General features: G+C 47.0%; 1 protein-coding gene across 1 annotated transcript in view; it reads left to right on the plus strand.

Annotated features, from left to right (window-relative positions):
- GXYLT2 (glucoside xylosyltransferase 2) overlaps positions 1 to 22,047 on the plus strand; it is a 159,255-nt gene that overhangs the window by 37,351 nt on the left and 99,857 nt on the right. Inside the window, exon 2 of the mRNA XM_069643207.1 lies at positions 12,830 to 13,019. Within this exon, the coding sequence (XP_069499308.1) occupies positions 12,830 to 13,019 (190 nt within the window). The remainder of the gene's footprint in view (positions 1 to 12,829; positions 13,020 to 22,047) is intronic.

The following is a 22,047-nucleotide window of genomic DNA, read 5'->3' on the forward strand; positions in this document are numbered from 1 at the left end:
TGTTTGTAAATATTGTCAAGTTGCCTTATTGTACGATTTTTGCAGTTTCCAATTCAGTTCTACAAAACTTTATTGTAGTGCATGAAGGTCAAACATTCACACATAATTGTGTGTTGCTTCACGATAAGAACTGGGAAACAATTTGTCAAGTGCAGAAATTGCAGATTGGCTCAAATCCCAGTTTCACCTCATAACCAACGTATGCGATCTTGGGCAATTCAGTTAATCTTATAGGGCCTAACCTGCCAAAATGTACAATCTCTAAAAAGGTCAAGTTGTCAACCCCCAAGAGTGATTTCAATATCATGGTATGCTCTTCAGAATTTCTCAATCATGGTTTAACTAGATATTGTATTGCTTCATGTATAATAGTGGTCTTGACATACTGCACATCCGAAATCATTTGTTTCTTCGCTGACTAATATCAATACTGTTAGAAAACCATATCTGAGTCTACGTGCTCCTTTCTGGTAGCTTCTAACTTATATCCACTGTCTCATCCATACAATGGCTATACAATGGCATGTGGGACCTTCAATCTGAGCACTGTTTTACATTCTGCTAATGTAAGCCCTCTGTCTAAGGTAGGGTATATGTATCTTTTCATACCTCTACTGACCTGTGTCCTGCATCTAAAACTACACCCTCCTCGTGGCTGCTATTTCTAGTTTTGGCTATTATGTGGCACTAACGCGCCACCTATAAGCCAAAACTATTGCATTGGAGTGTATCAAGAAGGGAGATGGGATGGGAGGAGGGATGCACCGCCTGTGGGGTGTTTGGTTATTTACTCACCCATTCATTGACCTTGGCCATGCAAATCCTTATGGCCATTCAAACCTACTACCGGCCCCTACCGCCTGGAACACATCCTCCTAGGATCTTTTTAAGCTAGCTTTAACAAGCAGTAACGTCAGACTTTGACCTGCCGGTGTTCTTTCTAAACGTCCTTCTGTGAGTTGTAAATGTGTTACTGGTGCAATAAACCTGTCTTACCAAGTGTACCTTCAGCCACTTGAGTTATAAGCAGTATTACCATTATGCATGTCATTGCACTGAAGGCCTGTTAAAAACCAGGATTGGCAACATCACATGTTTTGACTTGTGTATAGTTATATTTTAGGCATTATGCAGGCACTGCCATCATATGCCAAGGTGCTGCGAGGGCTCAGAAATGAAAGCCAGACACAAAGTTGTCATGTTCTGGGTGGGAAAATGCCTCTCGGACCCTATGCTAAAGAGGAATTTCCCTGTCTATCAATCAAAAACTAAGGGTCTGTCTGTGTCACGATGTCAATAACTGAAAAAACGTCCTTGTGTCCAAAATGTCCTATCCTGATCCTCACACTACAAACAAAACAATAAAAAAGTGTGTAAGGAAATGTCTTCAACCTGATATTGGCAAAAAATGTCACAACTGAAAATTAGAATAGCTCCAACAAATAAATGTTGGATCCAGACGGGGGTTCCCTTCCCCTGGATTCTGAAATGGGAGGCAATGTCTCTTTTACTAGCAGTTTCTTTGTGTCTCTCCTTGATTCACAATGTTCCAATTTAGGCAACAAGTTCTGTAACAGTCTTTCTTTAACAACAGTGACTCCTTTGTCTAGCAAAGAACGCCTTCTTTTAGTATACCTTGTAGCTTTGAGGTCGCCTGGTGTACTCCCCTACCAGGATGTCTCCTGCGATTTCACTTGCCTGGTATCCTTCTCTTGCCAGGATTTTTTATGTGTTTCACAGTTCCAATGTATCACCAAAACTGCATATACTGCTCTTGGCTCAGTATATCTGTCAGTGGTAATGGTCGTTCAAACTTTGCCCCACACTTGCATCTTTTGCATCCATATCTTATTGGCCCTTGAATCTGTACTTTGCTTTTTCTGCATTCAAACAAGCTTCTTGTAGTTTTGGTATTAGCAATCTCATAACATTCAAATTGTCATCAGCACGGTCGCTCGACACCCTGGGGTTCTCACTTGCTTTGAGTTGACTCACCGGTTCTCTTCAGCCTCTCCGGTCCTGCTCGTGCTTCTGCCATCTGGCTTTGCCACTCACTTCCCACTCTGGATTACGCAGATGCCTTTCTGGCTTCCATCGCGGCTCTGCGGTCACACGCCAGCGTCCCTTCAGGTCCCGGTATGGAGAACGCTGCCTCTTAGAGCTGCCAAGTGCCCAGAAACTCACGGACTCCTGACGTTTCCACGGCATGGCCTGCTCAGGCACTGCGTTTCTCCTTCTGCTCGGCAGACTCCTCTGCCCCACAAATACGTTTCTCCCGCGCTTGAAAGCCTCTGCATGCCATCTTTAAATGTCCCACGCATAGGTGATTCTGTAGAACAACTAGTCTGCATATTGAGCTTCGGGCTCCCGTTACCTGGTACAAACTCCTTCATTCCTCTTGTCTCAGTAATTCAGTGATTATGGGAGTTGGAGTCCATGGGTGTCATTGGACATGGCAGAACATTTTCACATGAAGGTATATTGGAAGCAAAGCAAAACCTTTTCTTTTTTGGAGCTTTGTGTGTCTAGGCCATAGATGGGGGTTTGCCCTAGGAAATATTGGGAAGAGGTTTCTTTACTTGCACTCCAAGGGGGAACAAACAGCTGACAATAGGCCATTAAGGTTTTGGGCATTAGAGGGTCTTCCTCATGGCAAAGAGGGGAATACCGTGTCTCATCCAATGCAGTCATGACATCTCCCCGGTAGTTATCTCCTCCCATGTGATCCTCCCTCATATAGCCGCCCCCAGGGTCAGGATCAGGTAGCGGCTGCAGACCCCTGGCTACATGGGAGGAGGTCACTGCTGGGGAATCTGTGAGGATGCTATTGGATACATCACAGTACTCGCACCATTTTACAGCTGTTGCCATCTTATGGCTGGGTTGGGCCATTATGGCAGTGAGTGGCAAATACCTACCCCATGCCTACACAACAGCCAAAACTGTTGGCTTTGACAATGCTTGTTAAAATGGGCTTGTTCCCTTGTTGGACATTGATAATGTTGCCCTTGAAATGACACTTATTATTCTGATTCCAGCGTGGATGAAGAGGATAAAAGGGACTGGAAGGGAATGCCCACGCACATTTTGGTTGCTGCAGCATATCAAGCTATTGGTTGTGATCGCATTGGGGGTGTGCACAACCTGAGGTTATGGATCCCTTCATTTCTTTGGTTCGGGGGGGCCCCAAAGGTGTTTGTGCCCAGGGTCCCAAAATTCCTTAAAATGGCTCTGCATAACGCCTGCCACAAAGCGTTTTGCCTCAATCGCTCTGTTAGAGGGTCCAACACCAAGTGAACAAAAGTGGAGAGAGGGGACATCCCTGTCTAGTACCATGAGAGACTACACCAGTGAGTAATGTGTAGTAAGTGGGCATCACCTGTTATTTGAAAAAGTCCATCAACCTACAAAATATGATGTGATCCACACCAGAAATCCCCTTGCACTGGGGATCTTATAATTAACTGAAAAGGAACTGGCAAAGCCTCTATTAGTTGCTGGGTGAACACCAAATGGATGATCCCATCAAACGATATGTTGGTTGTTTTCAAATGTGTCGTCCAGCGAGAATAGTTATTGAGATATTACATAACTCAATGTGAGCAAAAGTACATTCAACGTCTGTGCAGTATAGTATAATCACAGAATGTAATGTCTGAACAGTTGGGAGGTTCCTGCGGGAGTTTAGCTAGAGAAGGCAAATCTGTCTTAAAGTGCTCATCCCTTGTAGAAGTCAGATCTTAGACAGTAGGGGCCAGAAATCTTTGGCAACTAACCCGCAGCCCGTGACACCTGGGTTAGGAAGGAGGTGCGTTACAAGACGAGCGAGAGGGGGGCGCAAATAGGGCCCATTGGAAAGTCAATTAACACCCTTGAACTATCTCTGAGTCTTGGAAACATTTTTGTGCCATGAGGAACAGTATCTGGGAAGAATAGCTGGTAATGGAGGGTTCACTTAGGCAGATGTTCTTAAGCACGACATTGGGCGATCAACTGTGGGTCTTGTCTTCTGATGAACATATGCTGGTTATTGCTGACCATCTGGGACATCCTTGGGGTAATCTATTTGCAATAGCTCAAATGCATATTTTTAGTTTTAGTAAATTGAGACGTCTGTAAGATGCAGTTTGATTAAGATCCTTCACCCTCAGCCTATCCCACCGAAATGACTATAGTCGCATGTCTCTGTGATGGGGGGATGCATTCCTTTGTTTGGCCGGCGGGTGTTTTTTCGATGGAATTTTTACTGTAAGAATTCCATTGAAAAACTTCTTGAAGATGGGGGGGATATCCACCATCCTGCCATATTTCCTTAATGTGCTTGTGTAATAATGGAAGTATCTCTGAAAAGAACAAGGATATCTTCCTCGACAGTGTATCGTTCTCAGTGGTGATCACACTGGGAGAAAAGAGGCTGCTGTAAAGTGACTATCGTTAACTCCCCAACTTCTTTCAGTCGGCCAAGAGTAACCATTTCAAAGGAGAGATTGTCACCAAAATTCACAATTTGATCTCATTTTATATAGCTTCTTACTAGCAAAAAGTACCCATACTCCGCATGGTTCTGTAGACAGACATGATAACTCATCAATTGTTGAAAATCATTGATCCCGTAGGTCTCTCTTCCGAGTCGCTTATCACTTGATGAGCTTTGCACTCTGAAGTAAACGGTACTCCGAATGGGCTTGTGTGTCTGGCTGATATACCCCGTAGCAGACATGGAGGGAAGGTGAAGTTTGGCGTACTGCAGCACACCGGCACCTTCTGTGTGCTCGCCTCACCTGTCGCCTCACCCTGGGCGCGGTGCATTGCGCTGCAGTATGAATATCTCGGTGCGTCCTAAATCCTTGAAATGTGGTTTTCCCTTTGAGCTTTGTTCCTCGCATTGAGACACTTATTAGCTTTGTCTGGTCCTTCTACGACCACATTGATGTTTGGCTAACTTCAGACAGCCGTCTCATATGTTCAGGATCTGACATCCGAGGAAAGGGGTGGGGTGTCCAAGTGTTACGTAGCCAGTAATGTCCGGAGGGTCCTAACAGGTAACCGGGTAACTATGCAATTTTTGGTGCAGACTGGTGGAACGGTGTGGACAAACAGACCTCTCTCTCTCTCCTATATATATATATATATTTCCGAGGCTTGTGGAATCTGCTTAGATCACATGCTGTGCATAGGCTGACATCTAGTGGAAGTTGCAGAGTATTACAGTTTGTTTTTCGAAACTCGAAAATGGGCGTCGACACAGGGCGTGGCAGTAATACTATCCCTAGTGTGACATCCACTGTACCCATGATCCCACACGCGTGTAGGACCCTCAGATTGTTTTTTTCTGCCATACTGGTCGGAAGCATTCAGCGGAGTTCCCTGGCATTAGCCATACTTTGAAAAATATTGTTATTTCCCCCTTTTTTCTCCACCCTAACGTCGAGCCACCGAAATTCGACACTCGATGCCGAACCGGAGAAAAAGGCAGCCGTCGAACTTCACAACGGAGTGGGCCTAGGAAGGCCTTTGGCCTTGGCCCGGGCCTCGGAAGGCCTCTGGCCTCCACCCTACAAGTAGGGAGAGTGGGGGGTGGACATACTCTACACTCTTATATATTCTCTTTATATATATTCCTACACTTACCAGCCCGCTGCCTCAAGGTGCGTATGGAGGGTACCCCTTTAATTTTGCCCAAAGTGCAACCGCAAGTATCCTTGGGTTGACAGACACGCCACGTGCAATCTCTGCTTGCCAAGGGATCACCCTGAGGCAAATTGCACAGCGTGTAGTAGGTTCAAACCTAAAACACTAAAAGACTGTTCCACCAAGCGTTGGGCCCACCACGCCAGGCGTCAAGAGGCCATGGCCATGGAGGGTGCCTTCAGCGACTGCAGCGACGTCGTACTTTCGGACGGCGAGGGCAACACGTGTCGAAAGAGAGGCAGGCGCAGGTCCCCGACCTCGGAAGGTCGTCCGGCAGGGCTGCTATGGGGAAGACCCCCGGCGACGTAAGCGCAACCCACAGCACTTCCAAACACATGAAGTCCCACCGAGACTCGACGCACACGTCGAGCTCTCGGAAAGAGGCACATAGGGAACGGTCCGAATTGGCGTCCTCTGGGCGTTCGCGATCTAGATCGCCGCATGACGCCAGGCAATCATCCACTATTGCCAAAAGTGCCTCGCTCCCCAAGGTAACCGAGGTTCGATAGTTGGAAGACGAAAGTGACCTCTATCCCCAGACCGCACTCCAGGAGTCGGCGTCAGTACAAGTAACACCCATTTCCGAATCCCAACCTACACAGTCGAAGGATAGTACCACAACTACCAAAGCTCGACGCCAGGCGTCGAAAAGTTCCGAAGGCCCAAAGAAGCAGGGCAAACACTCTTCCAGCCACGGGGAGGGGGGAAACAGAGGAAGCAGTCTCAGCCTACTTCCACGCCGCAGAAACATTCCACTCCACTCAAACAGACAGACAGGTCTCACACCTCTATTATAGATGAGTCAGGGAAACTCCCCCCAGGCAAAGTCATTCCCAGTTCAAGAGAGTGGTCCAGTGAGGACATAGTCATGTCAAGAATGTCATCATTGGCAGATTTCTATTCTAAAAATCCTGAACATTTTCTCACTTATAACCCCGATGGGTCAGCACCCTCAGACTCCAAGGATCCTATCCCCCCCCCCAAGTAAAAAGTCCCGGTTCGAAACAACACGGTCTTCAGATCCCTTCCACATTCACCCTTATTCTAAGGAACAAGAAGATTCTTCCCTTTGTGTGGATACAGATTTGGGCATGTTGGAAGAACAGACTGGGACAGGCTACTATGGGGACGATGAGGAGGAACAAGAGGAGGAAGAGGACGACCCAGAAATATACAGGGTAGATTCCCCGGTAGATAAAAAAACACTGGTTACCGACTCCCCTGTCGACAACCAGCCCCTCCTAAATGAGGTCCTATCTAGAGCAGCAAACCACTTCCACATTGACACCCAGGGTGCTCAAGAGGAGAGGGACTTCGCCGAGGAGTTAGTGGGAGAAAGGAGGCCTGTTGCTCAGGCCATCCCTATCCTGAAGTCTATTCAGAGGAGAATAGATCCTTCACTCGTAAATCCTAACCTCACCAGAGCAGTGAACCCCAGTATTGAGAAACTTTTCAGGGCAGCCCAATCAGACCCACTGTATATAAGGGGGCATCTGAAACCGGACTCCCTAGTCGTTACAAACACCCGCAAGAGGGCAGGAACACGCTTATCATCAGAAGCTCCTCCCGACAAGGAGAGCAAGAAAATCTATGGGTTCGGCAGAAAGGTTGTCTCCACTTCCACCTACCAAGCAAGAATCGCCAACTCCACCACCCTACTGGCGAGTTATAACTGCCACCAGTGGGAGGAAGTTGTGGCACTCATAGATTCCGCCCCAGAGCCGTATCCAGTTGCATTTTAAAGGTAACCTTTGATGCCGCAGATAATGCCGGTAGATTGATAGCAGAGGGTACTGTTATCAAGAGACACGCTTGGTTGCGGCAGTCTGGATTCAAGGCCGAAACACAAGCATCATTATTAGACAAACCGGTGGAGCCAGATCTATTGTTCGGTAAGGCGGTCGAGGACGCGCTGAAAATGCCAAGGACAAGTATGAAACACTCAAGTCCCTAGGTCAACTAACCACCAAACCCCCTAATCAAAGGGGTAATGTCAATTTTCGCCGCACACGCGGACAAAATTCCCAAAGAGGGCCAAACTATTCCCACGGCCAGGGTACGCAGTCGAACAATAACCAACAGTCTACCCAAGGTTATAGTAGAGGGAATAAGAGGACGGGGTAAGGGTAGAGGCAGCCCCAATAGAGGCGGCGGCATGCCTCCACCAAAACAGTGACACTCCGTTCAGGGTCCCTTCTCACGCATCCCCAGTAGGACGCATTTCCAACTTCACCCAAGCTTGGGAAGGGATCACATCAGACAGATGGGTGCTGTCCGCAGGATACTGCATAGAACTCTTAGAGCGTCCCCGAAACCACCCTCCACGACAAAGAACACATTCTCTAGACCACCAAAGAATCCTCCTCGAGCAGATCGTCAATCTGCTAGCAAAGGACACAAAGGACTCGTCCCGGGACACCAGGTAAACAAGGGTACTTATTCAACTTACTTCCTTGTACCAAAGAAAGATTTAACAATGCGCCCAGTATTAGACTTGCGTCCTGCAAACAAATATGTCAAACCCAAAAGTTTTGCATGACTACTCTCCAAGAGGTAATCCCCCCTCCTAAAAAAGGGGGACTACATGGCAACATTGGACATGAAAGATGCCTAGTTTCATATTTCCATGTCCCCAGCGCACAGAATGTACTTATGCTTCAAGGTGGACAGTCGGCACTACCAGTTCAAGGTACTGCCCTTCGGAATAGCCTCGGCTCCAAGGGTATTCACCAAGGTACTGGCGGTGGCGGCAGCACACCTATGCAGGGAGGCAATCCCGGTGTACCCTTACCTGGACGACTGGCTCATCACGGGGGAAACCCCAGCGATTTGCAGAACGAACATTCAAAGAACAATCGACCTCCTCTTCGAATTGGGTTTCTCAATAAACGAGAAAGTCACGTCTGGTGCCAAGCACCTCCAAACAGTCCCTAGGAGCTATCCTAGACACACAAGAGGGGTTGACCTTTCCATCAGAGGAGAGAATTCGGAATATACTACTGCAAATTCCTCAATATTAGGCCGGTCGTCAGATAACGGTACGCAAAGCAATGCGTTTGCTAGGCATGATGGCGTCATGTATTTACCTGGTCCCCCACGCGTGCCTGCGCATGTGTCCCATGCAGGAATGGTTGGCGAAACAGTGGTCTCAGGCAAGTGGTCAGTGGGACGATCTAGTGGTCGTTTCGCCAACACTGGTACAAAGCCTTCACTGGTGGACAAGAGAAAATCTGTTCAAGGGGAAACCCTTTTACGATCCAGAGATACAGGCGGTAGTCACAACCGATGCATGTCTGACAGGGTGGGGAGCTCACCTCCTCCACCACACAGCTCAGGGGCTCTGGTCTCACTCAGTGGCCAAGAATCACATCAACCTGCTAGGGCTTCTGGCAGTATTCAGAGCGATTCAAGCGTTCGAACCCTACCTGCTGAATCTGTCAGTGCAGATCCGGGCGGACAGCACTACAGCCATGTTTTACATAAACAAGCAGGGAGGGACTTGTTCGCCAAATCTGTCCAAACTTGCCCAGAAAATTTGGACATGGGCACTCAAATGGAACATCTTCCTGTCATTGCAACATGTTCCAGGGGATCTCAATTCTCTAGCAGATGCACTAAGCAGAGATACCCTCCCAGAGGAGCACGAATGGTGTCTACACAGAGAAACCGTAGAAGACCTCTTCTCTCAGTGAGGTTCCCTCACCATAGACCTATTCGTCACAAGCGAAAACCGACAATGCCCAAAATTTGCGTCCAGATTCCCACAACCAGGATCTCGAGGGGAACGACCTGTGGATGAACTGGTCAGGAATGTTTGCATACACTTTTCCACCAACTCCTCTCATCAGGAAGGTGGTGAACAAGATGAACAGGGAATCAATGACGCTCGTCCTAGTTGCTCCCATGTGGGTGAGACAACCGTACACAGACTAGCGACGTGCAACCCCATCAAACTCCCGGGCTGGTACAACCTACTGTCCCAGCATCAAGGTCAAACAGTACATCCTCTACCCAGCTCAATGAACCTAGCAGCATGGCTCCTGAGGTCATAGCGTTTGTACATCTAAATTTACCTCAAAGATGTATGGACATCCTAAAAGAATCTAGGAAGCCTAACACGAGGCACTGCTACTTTGACAAGTGGAAGAGATTCGTTATCTGGTGCCAGAATAGACAAATCAACCCAGTTGATTGCACTCCTTCAACTATTGTTACATACATGCTCCACCTGCTAGATGCAGGACTGGTTTTTAACTCGCTGAAGGTGCATCTGGCAGCTCTGTCAGGATACACCACCTCCCATAACAAGGTGTCGTGGTGGAAAGTTCCAGTGGTTAAAGCCTTCATGGAAGGAGTAAAGAGACTTGACCCTCCTATTTCAAACCCACCACCAGGGTGGGACCTTAATGTGGTGCTAGCTAAACTCATGGGCCCCTCATTCGAGCCCATGCATAAAAGCAGTCTCAAACACCTGACTTATGAGACAGCCTTCTTAGTAGCTATTACATCCATAAGAAGGGTTAGTGAAATCCAGGCTCTGTCAGTGCAAGATCCTTTCTTTAAAGTTCACAAGGATAAACTGGTTTTACGTACACACCCTAGGTTCTCACCTAAGTTTATTTCTAAATTCCACGTGAACCAGTCCATCGAGCTTCCGGCTTTCTTCCAAAACCCACAAAGCTCAGCTGAAGTGAAACTACACACCCTAGATGTGCGTAGGGCGGTCCTCTACTATGTAAACAAGACCAGACCGCTAAGAAAAACAGACCAACTGTTTTGACTCTGTAGCTACAGGCAGAGAGGGGGATCGCGTCTCTAAAGGTGCCATCTCTAAGTGGATTATTAACTGTATCCAGCTGTGTTACTCCCTGTCTGAAAAAACTCTGCCTTTCATGCCAAGAGCCACTCTACAAGAGGCATTGGGGCCACTCTGGCTTTCATTGCAAATGTACCCCTTGACACTATTTGCAAAGCAGCTACTTGGAGCTGTATTCACACTTTTACTCGGCACTACTGCATTGACACACATTCCAAGACAGATAAACAAGCGGTTCTAAGACATTTATTTGCTCATGACCCTTCACATCCCACCTCCTTCAGGTAATGCTCGCTAATCTATGCACAGCATGTGATCTAAGCAGATTCCACAAGCATCAGAAGGGATACATTACTCACTGTAATCGTATTTCTGATGCTTGTATCTGCTTAGATTCACATGCGACCCACCTTTCCTCCCCTCTGAGAGAAGGCGCATGGATGCTTGTAGTCTTACCTTTCTTTCTATCTGTTTGGATTATCTGTACTCGCGCTACTCCTCATGCTACCTCATGTCAGAAAAAATACAATCTGAGGGTCCTACACGTGTGAGGGATCATGGGTACAGTGGACGTCACACTAGGGATAGTATTACTGGCACGCCATGTGTCGACGCCCATTTTCGAGTTTCGAAAAACAAACTGTAATACTCCGCAACTTCCACTAGATGTCGGCCTATGCACAGCATGTGAATCTAAGCAGATACAAGCATCAGAAATACGATTACGATGAGTAATGTATCATATATAATCTCTAAAAGAAATCTGAAGAATACTTATTTTTTTTGTAGCAATTGTCTTCCTCTCTCATTTTTAATCACCTTAACCATTTCATTGCTTCCTTTTCATTTGTCTAAAGGGCCAGAATATGTTTTCCCCCCTCTTTTAAATGCAGGTCAAATGATGTGTGATGGAGAGTGAGTCTTAACCTCTGCTCTAACCTTATACAATCGGTTCTTAATTTCTTTACCTCGAAGTCCTAGAGATGTTGGAGGCAGATTGCTCATTTGGTGCTTTCATCAGACTGGTATGTAATCCTTCTTTGTACCATTTCTTTTCTTTTTTAGAAATAATATAAGATGCCACCAAATCCTGACCACATTTCGTCAAGGAATCCATGACCGAACAAATCAATCCCTCATTAATCGCTATATAATCCTTCACCCCTTTCCATGTTACATTCTGTATCCTGGAATTGAGTACGGTTCATCTCTGTATTTGCTCAAGAGGAGCAAGCGATCGTATAAAAGAAACCGAGGAAAATCATCTGTTAGGGATGTATCAGCAATAGTTGGTTTGGGACAGTGCTTGACTAACCAACTCATAAACTATGTATGAATATTGATAATGACTCAGATAAAAATGAATACAATCTACTGTAGTGGCATGTGTGTCCTACCAAAATCAGTTAAACTCTAAAACCATTAAATAGACTAATTCCTGTTGGGATTTTAGATTCTGCAGTTGTACCCTGTTAGTGCAGTCCTTACTAGAAACCAGAACCAGATCGCCACATGAAAATAATAGACTCGACCAAGCCGTTGGTTATAAGAACAGATTTTCAAAGACAATAGGATGTCTTAATTAGGGGTGTAAAAACCATAGAAGAGATGCAATTGGCTGATGGATAGTGAGCAAACTTATTGTTCCAGTACAAATGGACTCTGTCCGATAGTCTGGTACTCTGTGCATTAGTTGAGGGCTTGATGCGATTTGAGGAGATAGCCCCCACCCCCCCAAACGGAGAAGGGAGGTCAGCGGATCCATGAAAAGTGCACTCCATTGCATCAACGCTTGGTGGTTAATGATGGCCGTGAGATCTGGTGTGACTCCTCTGCTCCTGTTGCTGTGTGATGAGACATGGAGGGGTTCCGCAGTGAATAGTTGTGGTATATTGACCTCGGCCTGTGTGTTTGTGAGTATTGTAGCGTGTTGGAAGATCTTTGTGTCTATGGTGACTGGATAGGGCAGGTGAAGGTCAGATCAGATCTTCTTGATTCAATTTTCTTTTATTTATTTCCTCAACTTTTTATTTTTCTTTTTTTTTCTGCTTTGTGGGGCTATTTTTGCTTTTTGTCGGTTTCTAGATTATTACAACATTTGGTGTCTTGGTAATGCATGTCCTCAACACAGAGGGACTTCATTTATGCTTAATCTAAATGACAAATGTATTAATTTGCCTAAAATAATTTCATAACAGACTTTTTGTTTTGTGGAATTTATTGTCTATTGTGCTTGTATACACTTTTACTCTACTTTTGATATGATGGATTTCTGCTGGGTTTTACAAATCAAAAAATCCAAACAATTGCTCTCTTTTTCAGCAAACGCCGGGAGCACAGGCCTGCACCAGGGAGTGTGTCCGATGGATGTATGCATCTGGCAGTCGTAGCATGCGGAGAGCGCCTAGAAGAAACCCTTACCATGCTAAAGTCTGCAGTGCTCTTCAGTCACAAGAAACTGTGCTTCCACATCTTTGCTGCAGAGTCCCTGAAACTACAGTTCGAGAAGGGGGTGAGTTTGGGAAGGGAGAGAGATTTCAAAGGGGCGGGTTTGGGAGTGGGGTGTGTTTGGGACAGGGGTGATATTGAGAAGGTGGTGCAGTCCATGTTTCAAATGGTACATTTGTCGTTTGTGAATGGGGTAGCTTCAGACTTTGAGATGATGTGCTTCAAATGTCAAAAGAGGATACATCACAGAGTTTTAAGATGTGTGTGGGGACGTAATGTGTGTTTTTGTTACTTGAAAAAACATTGTTTAGACTTTTTAGCAGGGACATATGCCTGGCATATGGGAAGCTGGTGTGCACTGAGACCTTACCTTTCAAACATTGATTGCCCAAAATCGTCACTACTAGTACAGACACAAGAGTACTGTAAGGGATCAAGAGTAAGACCCGGACGCAGAGGTATATTAAGTGATGGTTATAGACTTATTTCCAGAAAATGATAATAAGGTTTGGGGGAAATCCTATTTATCGCTAATCCTAAGAGGGGTTTCCCTGTCTCAACAAAACTAAGGAACATATGTGTCATGATGTTAAACAAAAGGGCATCCTCCGTCCTGTGTCCACAAATCTTAAACTAACCCTTACACTCTAAATTCAACATAACGTGCACAGGTGGGGTCTAGTAAACTATATACTTGTAGCTTGCTTCAAGAGTTCTCAGAATAAAGGTATGAGGTGAAGAACAGAAAAGTAATAAAAGGTTCGGCCGGGAAAGGGGTCTTCCTTCCCCTAGAGACTGTCGGGCAGTTCAAAATGTCTCATGGCTTTAACTGTATTGAAAAACTGTCACCCTTGATCTCTTCCTCCTTGTACCTCATTTGATCCCCATCCTCCTCACGTGAGGTCTCAGCTTCCAGATGACTGCCCTTCCTCCAAAGGAATCCTTTTATTTATTTATTTATTTTTGTGCAATATAGGGCCTGCCACGAAAGGAAGACACTGTGATCGTCTTGGTATAGAACGGTCTGGGGGCTCTCCGTCCGGGACAACCCATCAGAGGAAAAAAAGCATGATGGCAAAAAAAATACCTCAACAAGTGTGTTTGTTGTCGGAGCACCAAGTACTCCAAGGTAGAAGAGGGCGGCTCCGGGGGGTTCGTAAACAAGAGTATCTTTCCAGCAAAGGAGAGGGGACAGGCTGAGCAAGGATCGGGAAGAGTGAGAGGCACACCGGACTAGAAGATAGTTTCAGCCAGTACTGGAGGAGATCAGGGTGCTGAAGCGCAGTGAGAGCGGAACGAGAGAGCAGGTAAGGAAAGGGAGGCAGAGCAGAATGAGCTGCCAAGAAGTAGAGCAAAGGAGAGAGAAAGTGAGCACTGCGAAAGCAGACCGCGCCAAAGCTCGGAGGAAACCAAGGAGAGAGGGACAGGGAAGCTGTGGGTGTCAGAGGAAACGGGAAATCACAGCGGCTTACCCAAAGATAACTGAGCGGTGAATGGGGTTGCAACGCGTGGGCCGCCGCCGGGAGGACAGACTGGAAGTACCTCCCGGCGGTGGCCATGTTGAAAAAAACACTAGACCGCGTCGGCCACTGAGATCCTAACGTGATGGAACAATAAATGGCTGCTCGCGCGCCAGTTGTTCCACAGGTGCCAGCGCCCCCGGGGCATGACAAAAACACATGTGTCTTACTTTAAGTTTCCTTCAAGCATGTGGTTTCTTGAAATGTTCAGTTTCTTGCACTTTGTCAATTTTCTACACCTGGTATACTCACCTGCCCAGGGTATTCGTGATTTTTCTCTTTGGTCCTTAAAAGGGGGTATGAGTCTTCCCCTTTGTATTCATAGCTTCAGGTTTATTTGATTTCGTAATCCTGGTTTACTCCCTTGCCATGATAACACTTGACTTCTTTTCTTCTGCCTTGATTACTCTCCTGTCAGGGTATTGCTTTGCTTCTCACTCCTGATTTACTCCCTTGCCAAGATCTAGCTTTGCTTCTCACTCCTGGTTTACTCTCATGCCAGGATATCACTTCCTTTGTCAAGGGGTGCCCCTGTGACTCCCACGTACCTGTAATGCAGCGTAGCTGGTGGTCCAGGGTAGTGTTGGAAATTATGTCAGTTTCCGAAGGCAGCGAAGTGCGGAAGTCCACCTCCGGACTCCAGCTAGAGGTTGTGTACTAGCAAGAGACAGAAAGCAGTTCCCCCGATACCACGAAATATAGCTCCCACAATTAACGTGGTGTCAGGCAGTGAATAACACTGGATGTGGGAGCCAGAAAAAATAGTAAGAAAGGGGAAGGTAGCAGAAGGACAAAGTCAAGAAATATAGAGTCAGCAAGAGACCAGAACAGGAACAAGGAGCTCTGAACCAGGCTGGGTTGCTGGAATATCAAGGATGGGACTGACCAGAAGAAAGGCAGCAAAAAATAAGACTGGGACAGTTCTTGCTTCTCCTCTTTGGTTTCTCTGCTGGTCCGCTGACTAGGCGTTCATCCTGTCAGCCGGTCCACCTTTGCTTTAGTGTCTTTCACTCCGGGCGCCTCCCATGATTCCCAGTCACCAGACAGTAGGCTGCTTTCGGTTCGGTCTCTCCTCTCACAGCCCGCTTTGCCTTTGTGCTGCTGCTCACAGTCTGCTGATTTCTGGCAGCATAAAACATAGAAGACATTACACCCCCCACACCCCCACATAAGGGGTTAATTGTCCCACTACTCCATTTCCTCAATCCATCTTGTCAGTCTTCTGACGACTCTTTCACGGACTCCGAGGTACAGTCACTTCACCATCTCTACCACTGCATCTTTTGTCAGTGTCCACATGGCCATCCATGTAATCGGAACAACTTTCTTGTGAACTTACTGCATGAACTGGTCTTTCAGGTACATGCGTGTCGTCTGCAATTCTCTTGAAGAGCTGTGAGTTTCCCGTGATGGAACGACCAGGACTCTCAGCCAACACCATGGACCCTTGAACTGCTGTCGCAATAGGTGAATTGGGGTCAAAGGAAGACCCTCCCTTATGTCCTTGAGGTAGTCGTACCAGTACAACATCACCTACATGTATGTCAGAATCCTTCGCACTTCTCCTCTCATCTGCATATTTCTTTTGCAAGCATCATCCTTTAGATGAGTCCTGAGGTGCAGGTCTACACCCATGTCTGTGGCAGCCGTGTTCGGGCCATTCTGCCAAACATGAGCTCTGAAGGGCAAATACCTGTTGATCTATGCGGCGTGTTTTGGAAATCACATAGCAGTGTGCAAATGTCTTGCATGAATGATCCTCGGGTGATGGAGCATACTTGCAGGGTACGCTTTATGTTGGCCATGAAACATTCAACAGTGCCATTAGCTGGAGACCGCAGCGGGGTGATCTTACAATGTTTATATCCCAAATACTCTGCAAACATGGGGAACTCGTGACCACTGAAAGGTGGACAGTTGTCAGATTTTACTGTTGACGGAATGCCATAGTCAGCAAATATATTGCCAAGAGCTGGAATGACTGCATGAGCAACCATTGAGGTGACTAGATCCACTTCCGGAACACAGGACTTCTCATCCATGAGTACCAGTACGTATTTACCATTCGTCAGTGGTCCGAACATGTCAACCGCCACTTCATCCCACACCTTCAACAGCATTGGCGTCCTCTTCAGAGGTTCCGGAATGGTGCGTGGAGCTACAGACTTACAGATGGCACAGGTTTCAAGCGTAGCCTGTATTTTAATACCCATTTGTGAGAACCACACATTGGTTCTGAGTTGTCGCTTGGTAGAGGCAATCCCTCTATGTCCTACATATGCCAGACCAATCACTCGATCCTGCAGGAATTCGGGAGTGACAATCCTGTTTTCCTTCAGTAGCAGCCCTTGCGGGAGACTGACAGTACATCTTTTACTAGATAAAATGGCTTTACCAGCTTCCGTTCACTCTCGGAAAGTGTAATTTTGCCACAGTGTGATTCACTCCATCTTCCCGACAACACTTTATCCTTGATCGCAGTCATTACCTTGTCCTGACATAGTGCCTCTGTAATTTCTGCAATGGTCGGAGACTTTGGCAGTGTATTATCCACAATGCAAAAGATATACTGGTCCGCTTTGGACAACTGTACTTCTCTCGCAGGCAGGGGATATCTGGACAGTAAGTCTGCTGGGTTCTGGTCGTTCCTGGGTCAGTGTATTATGTCTAAACAATATTTTTGCAACCGAAGTCCACAGCGCACGATCCATTGGCAGCATTTTAGCATTTGGCTTGCCATATATGATTGTGAGGGCTTGATGATCAGTGATGACGGTAAACCTGTTACCGTCCAGGAACAGGTGATTATGTTTGCATGCCCAAACTACAGCCAGGCTTTCTTTCTCAGGTTGGGAGTATGCACATTTTGTGACTGATGGGCTCTGACTTGCATATGCAACAGTGCTGCAGGGCAAGGAGGAACCAGGTTGTAATTGGGCTAGTATGGCCCCCAGGCCTACCAGACTTGCATCCACAGTTTCCAATTTGGGATCATAGTAGGTCATGCAGGAGGCTGATGAAATGCGGGACTTGATTTCTTTGAAAGCCTCCTCGCAATCTGCTGACCATGCAAATTCTTGTCCTTTTCCGGTGAAATGTCGTGGCGGTATCACTGATGCAAATTCCTGGATATATCTAGTGCAATAGCTGGCCATGCCCAGAAGTGACCGTGCCGCGCATGTTGAAGTGGGTGTCGGTGTGGTAATTGGAGCTTGCACCTTGGAAGTACCAGGCTGTAGTCCCTCACCTGAAAATATATACACAAAGAGTTTTCGGGATGATCTGCTGAATTGGCACTTGTCTTGGTTTACAGTCAAGTTTGCGTCCTCCAGTGCCATGCACACTCATCGCAGCGTGTCATCATGCGCTTCCTGGGTGGCTCCAAAGACTAAAATATCATCACTGTAGTTGAGACATTGAGGGATGTGCCTAATGATCTGATGGATTTCATTCTGGAAAATGTCCGCGGCTGATAAGACTCCAAAATGCAGCCTTTTGTACCTGAATAATCCCAGATGTGTTGTGAAGGTGGTGATGTTGCGAGACTTGGGGTGTAATTCTAACTGATGATATCCTTTGTTTAAGTGCAAACTTGAGAACACTTTTGATCCTTGTAATAGATCCATCATGTCTGTCATTCTCGGGGACAGGGGTCTTTCTCTTTCAATGGCTAGATTGGGTGCTCGCACGTCTACACAGATTCATATTCTGCTGCCATTTTCTTTTTTAGGCACGGGACAATGGAAGAAACCCACAGTCCCCTGTTCAATGATGTCTTGATTGAGCAATGCTTGTATTTCGTCTTCCACTTGCTTTTGTATATTCAAGGGAATTCCTTGATCAAGCTGTGCATCCGGTTTGACGTCAGGATTTAAGTTTAATTTAATCTGCTTTGTCTTCAGCTTTCCCATCCCCATGAACAACGAGGGAAGTATTTGGACAACCATGTCTTTTGTGTCCGTGGTGTATGCTGACATGGTCTGGTAGATCATGTATATCAGCCCGATTTGCTTGGCTGATTTGAACCTTAGGATGCTTCCTCCCAGCACCTCGCCTTTTATGACGTAAATGACCAGCTTTACAGACTTGTCTTTGTACGAGCAATTGGCGTGAAACATCCCTTTGCATTCCAGAGGTGCATTGGATCCATAGGGATATTTATTAATGTCAGGAGATTTCAACTTCTCAATATTTTTTAGCCCTCCGTACGGGTATTCACTTATGACATTGACCGTGGTGCCTGTGTCAGTTAGGATTTCTTGGGAATCTCCATTTAATTGAAGCAACAGTGTTGGACTGTATTCTATTGACATCTTGTTTTCTGTGGCATGGACGTACCCTCTTTTGCGATCACCACTTGAAGAGGAGTCAGTCTTCTTGCTGTCTGGGCGAGGCTGCTATATGTCTTATCTTTTGGCGGGTTGACTTCCTTCTCAGTTCTTCCGGAGCAGGCACTCTGCAATATTCGTCCCTCTTCTCATTGTATCTCCTGGCCCTTCGCAGTGACTTGCAACGTCCTCTTGGGAAGTCCTTCCGCCTGGAAGTGGGCAACTGCCATTTTCTCACTTGAGAGCCATCTGCATCCCTGCCAGAGCCTCTGCAATCCGCGGTCCGTTGTATATATTTGATATTGTTGCATATGGACTGAAAGTGGTTCTCACCGCCGCACCCGTCGCATGAGTGGTCAATCGCTGGACAGGGGCCAACATGAGGGAAATTGTATCCACAGTGGTAGCATTTGCTGTGTTCTTTATTGATGGACTTGTCTGCCGAGAGTACCTGACATACAGGTGCTGCCACTGCTGAGTTTGTGATGTTTGTTTGCCCAGGGACTCCGCCTGCATGGAGAATGCCATGTCATCCCTTACAAGCATTAGAATGTCTTCTAAGGATCTGCTCTTCTGCATTAATTTATTCCTGAAGTCGGGGGGTCTTGCAGCCAGCGATTACTTGTGATTTTATTGTCTCCTCTGTCGAATAATGCTCAAAATCTCAATACTTGACTTTCTTCCTCAATCTCATAACAAATGTGTCCAAAGTCTCGCCCTTCACTTGGGTGGTGGTGTGAAATATATGTCTCTCATAGTCAACATTCTTCAACGGAGCAAAGTAGCCAATAATGAGTAAATAATGTGGTAAATGTGTCTGTGGCGGTCTCGGGCACCTCAAATGCAATGTCTTGCACTACTGGTCCTAGCGAAAGCATGAGTATTCCTCTCAGGCGCTGTTCATCCGTTATCCCAGTGGCATCAATGTAAATATTTAGCACTTTCAGCCACCTGTTCCAGCGTGGTGCCAAACTGCTGGTGTCTGAGATGTCAAATGGCACGACGGCCTGTAGCTCTAATGACTAGTGGCCTCCCTCCATCCTGTTTGGTAAGCCAGGGGAAGATGTTGGCAGGGTGGCGTCCATGCTAGGTTTTTCATCCCCTTTTGTCTCCTTGCTACTGCCTTTTCTCCATACTTGCTCCAGCTTTGCCCCCTCCTTGCTCCACCTTTCACCCCCAATTTGGTGCCTTTTTGTCTCCCCGGCTGCCCACTCACTTTTGGTTCACGGTGCACCCATCCATTTCTCCTGCACCCTCAAACCCTGACCCACTTCTTTTGCTCCTCCCTTGACACCCTCACTCTGTTCTGCAGAGGCACCCAGTGGCCTAGCACTGGCATCCCTTGTGTGGCTACATTGTCTCCCTCTTTACCCTGCCTTCTTGCTTTATCCCAGCTTTCCTTCCCCTTCAGTTTCACCATGGCTCCAATCTTGGCCCCACAACCCCCTCTCCCCTACTGTTCCACGCTGGCCCCACTCAACCCCAACCCTGGAACTCTGTACTGGATGCCACTACTCCAGGTGCAGCAAATGATCTGTAATTAGTCAGCCTTGTACTCTGGTCATGTTACGGTATGATGGGTCTCACCCCCTGCTCCTCTATGGCAATGATCACTCAGTTATTCAAGGTAACCGCTCACTATGCAAACTGCTCCTTGGTAGATTAACAATATTACATTTGCTTTGTGTGGATATCTGCAAAACATGGTGTGGATTTGGCTCTCGATGATTGCTTGATTTATTTATTATGTGCTTATACACAAGTGTTTCAAAGCGCAACCATGCATGGGAGGGAAGACATAGGGAAGACAAGACAAAAGATCTTACTGGGCATGGTAAATTCAGATTATGCAGGTGACCACAAAAGGAAGTGCATGGGAGGGGCAATAGGGACAAGTGCGCCCAGTCCCGTCAGAAGATGGGTTAAGTGCAGAGAGATACCACTCTCATGGGTCGTAAGCGAAGTGCACTAGCGCTGCGGCAAGTGCAAGGCCCGGGGGCAAGTGCAGGACACTGGTGAAGAAAGCGTGGGACCTGTGAGGCTCTGAAGGTCCACCAGGCAGCCAGTCAGCGAAACTGAGCAGAAGTAGAGGAGAAAGAGAGCGAGCGAGCAGAAAGAGGTGGTTAGCAGGGGAGGGAGTGAGAGAAGGAGGAGACGAAGTGGAAAGTCTTGAGGAATTTCCTGAATTTAAGGAGATCCGGCTTAAGACTGGGAGAGGCCAGCAGGCTGTTCCAGAGGGAGGCACCTGCAGAGGATAAAGATCTCCCCCAAGTTTCTGCTTGAGTTAGAGGAAGATGAGGGGAGTGCTCAGGAAGGCGAGTATTTAGGAAGAGAGTGTTGCAGATAGTGGGCCCAGGCCCCAGAGAGCCTTGTGAACAATGCAAAGGGTCTTGAACTTAATCCTTGCAGCTACGGGGAGCCATTGAAGGGATTTCAGTGCCAGAGAGATGGGGTCCCTGGGCTTGAAGCCAAGGATAAGTCTTGCGGTTTTGTTCTGGATGAGTTGAAGAGGACGGAGGGTAGAAGATGGAAGGTTTAGAAAGAGGCTGTTGCAGTAGTCCAGCCTAGTGAGGACCAGGGCCCTGGAGACGGTAAGCCTCTGGGGGGGAAAGGGAGAAAAGGTAGAATACCACTGAGAAGGTGCAGTTGGTAGTGGGACTTTTTATAGATGTCCGTGATGTGAGACGAGAAGGAGGGAGTGGAGTCGAAGATGACCCCCAGCTCTGCTTTAGAGTAAGCTTTATGGCTAAGCAGCGTTCCAGTTCCGGGCTGTGCGCTGTAGCTTTTTATGATGTGAACTCCCAATGGGGCCATCTAGTGTTGACCTGGTGGCTGCAGGCTGACGGTTCTGAAACTGGTGGCATAAATAACTCTTTAAGTCACCCCGTGGCCGATGCTTTCTGTTTCGGCATGTTGAAAGCGGCCTCTCGCCACATTCTCCCTACCCGTACGCTTGAATGTGTGAGGGAGATTAGCAGAATACAACTCTCTCTCCTTTCTCCCTATCCTAAAAGCTCGAACAATGTACTCGGGGACATCTCCAAAAGAAATGTTTCTGATATAAACAAGTGAAGAATAGTTTGGAAACCGCAGCTCTGGGCACGAAGGCAAAGCCCTATTGAAAACACGCTGCCCCTGCCGGCCCAGATTGCGTCCTCTCTTTAACTCATGAAAGCTGCTTGCTGCTTAAAACATGATTGGTTAGATATGCTTGCTTTTAGAACAAGAGTCCCGAAAGCGGTTC

The sequence above is a fragment of the Ambystoma mexicanum genome, chromosome 2p (genome assembly GCF_040938575.1).
Source record: "Ambystoma mexicanum isolate Mex_15411 chromosome 2p, UKY_AmexF1_1, whole genome shotgun sequence".
NCBI lineage: Eukaryota > Metazoa > Chordata > Amphibia > Caudata > Ambystomatidae > Ambystoma > Ambystoma mexicanum.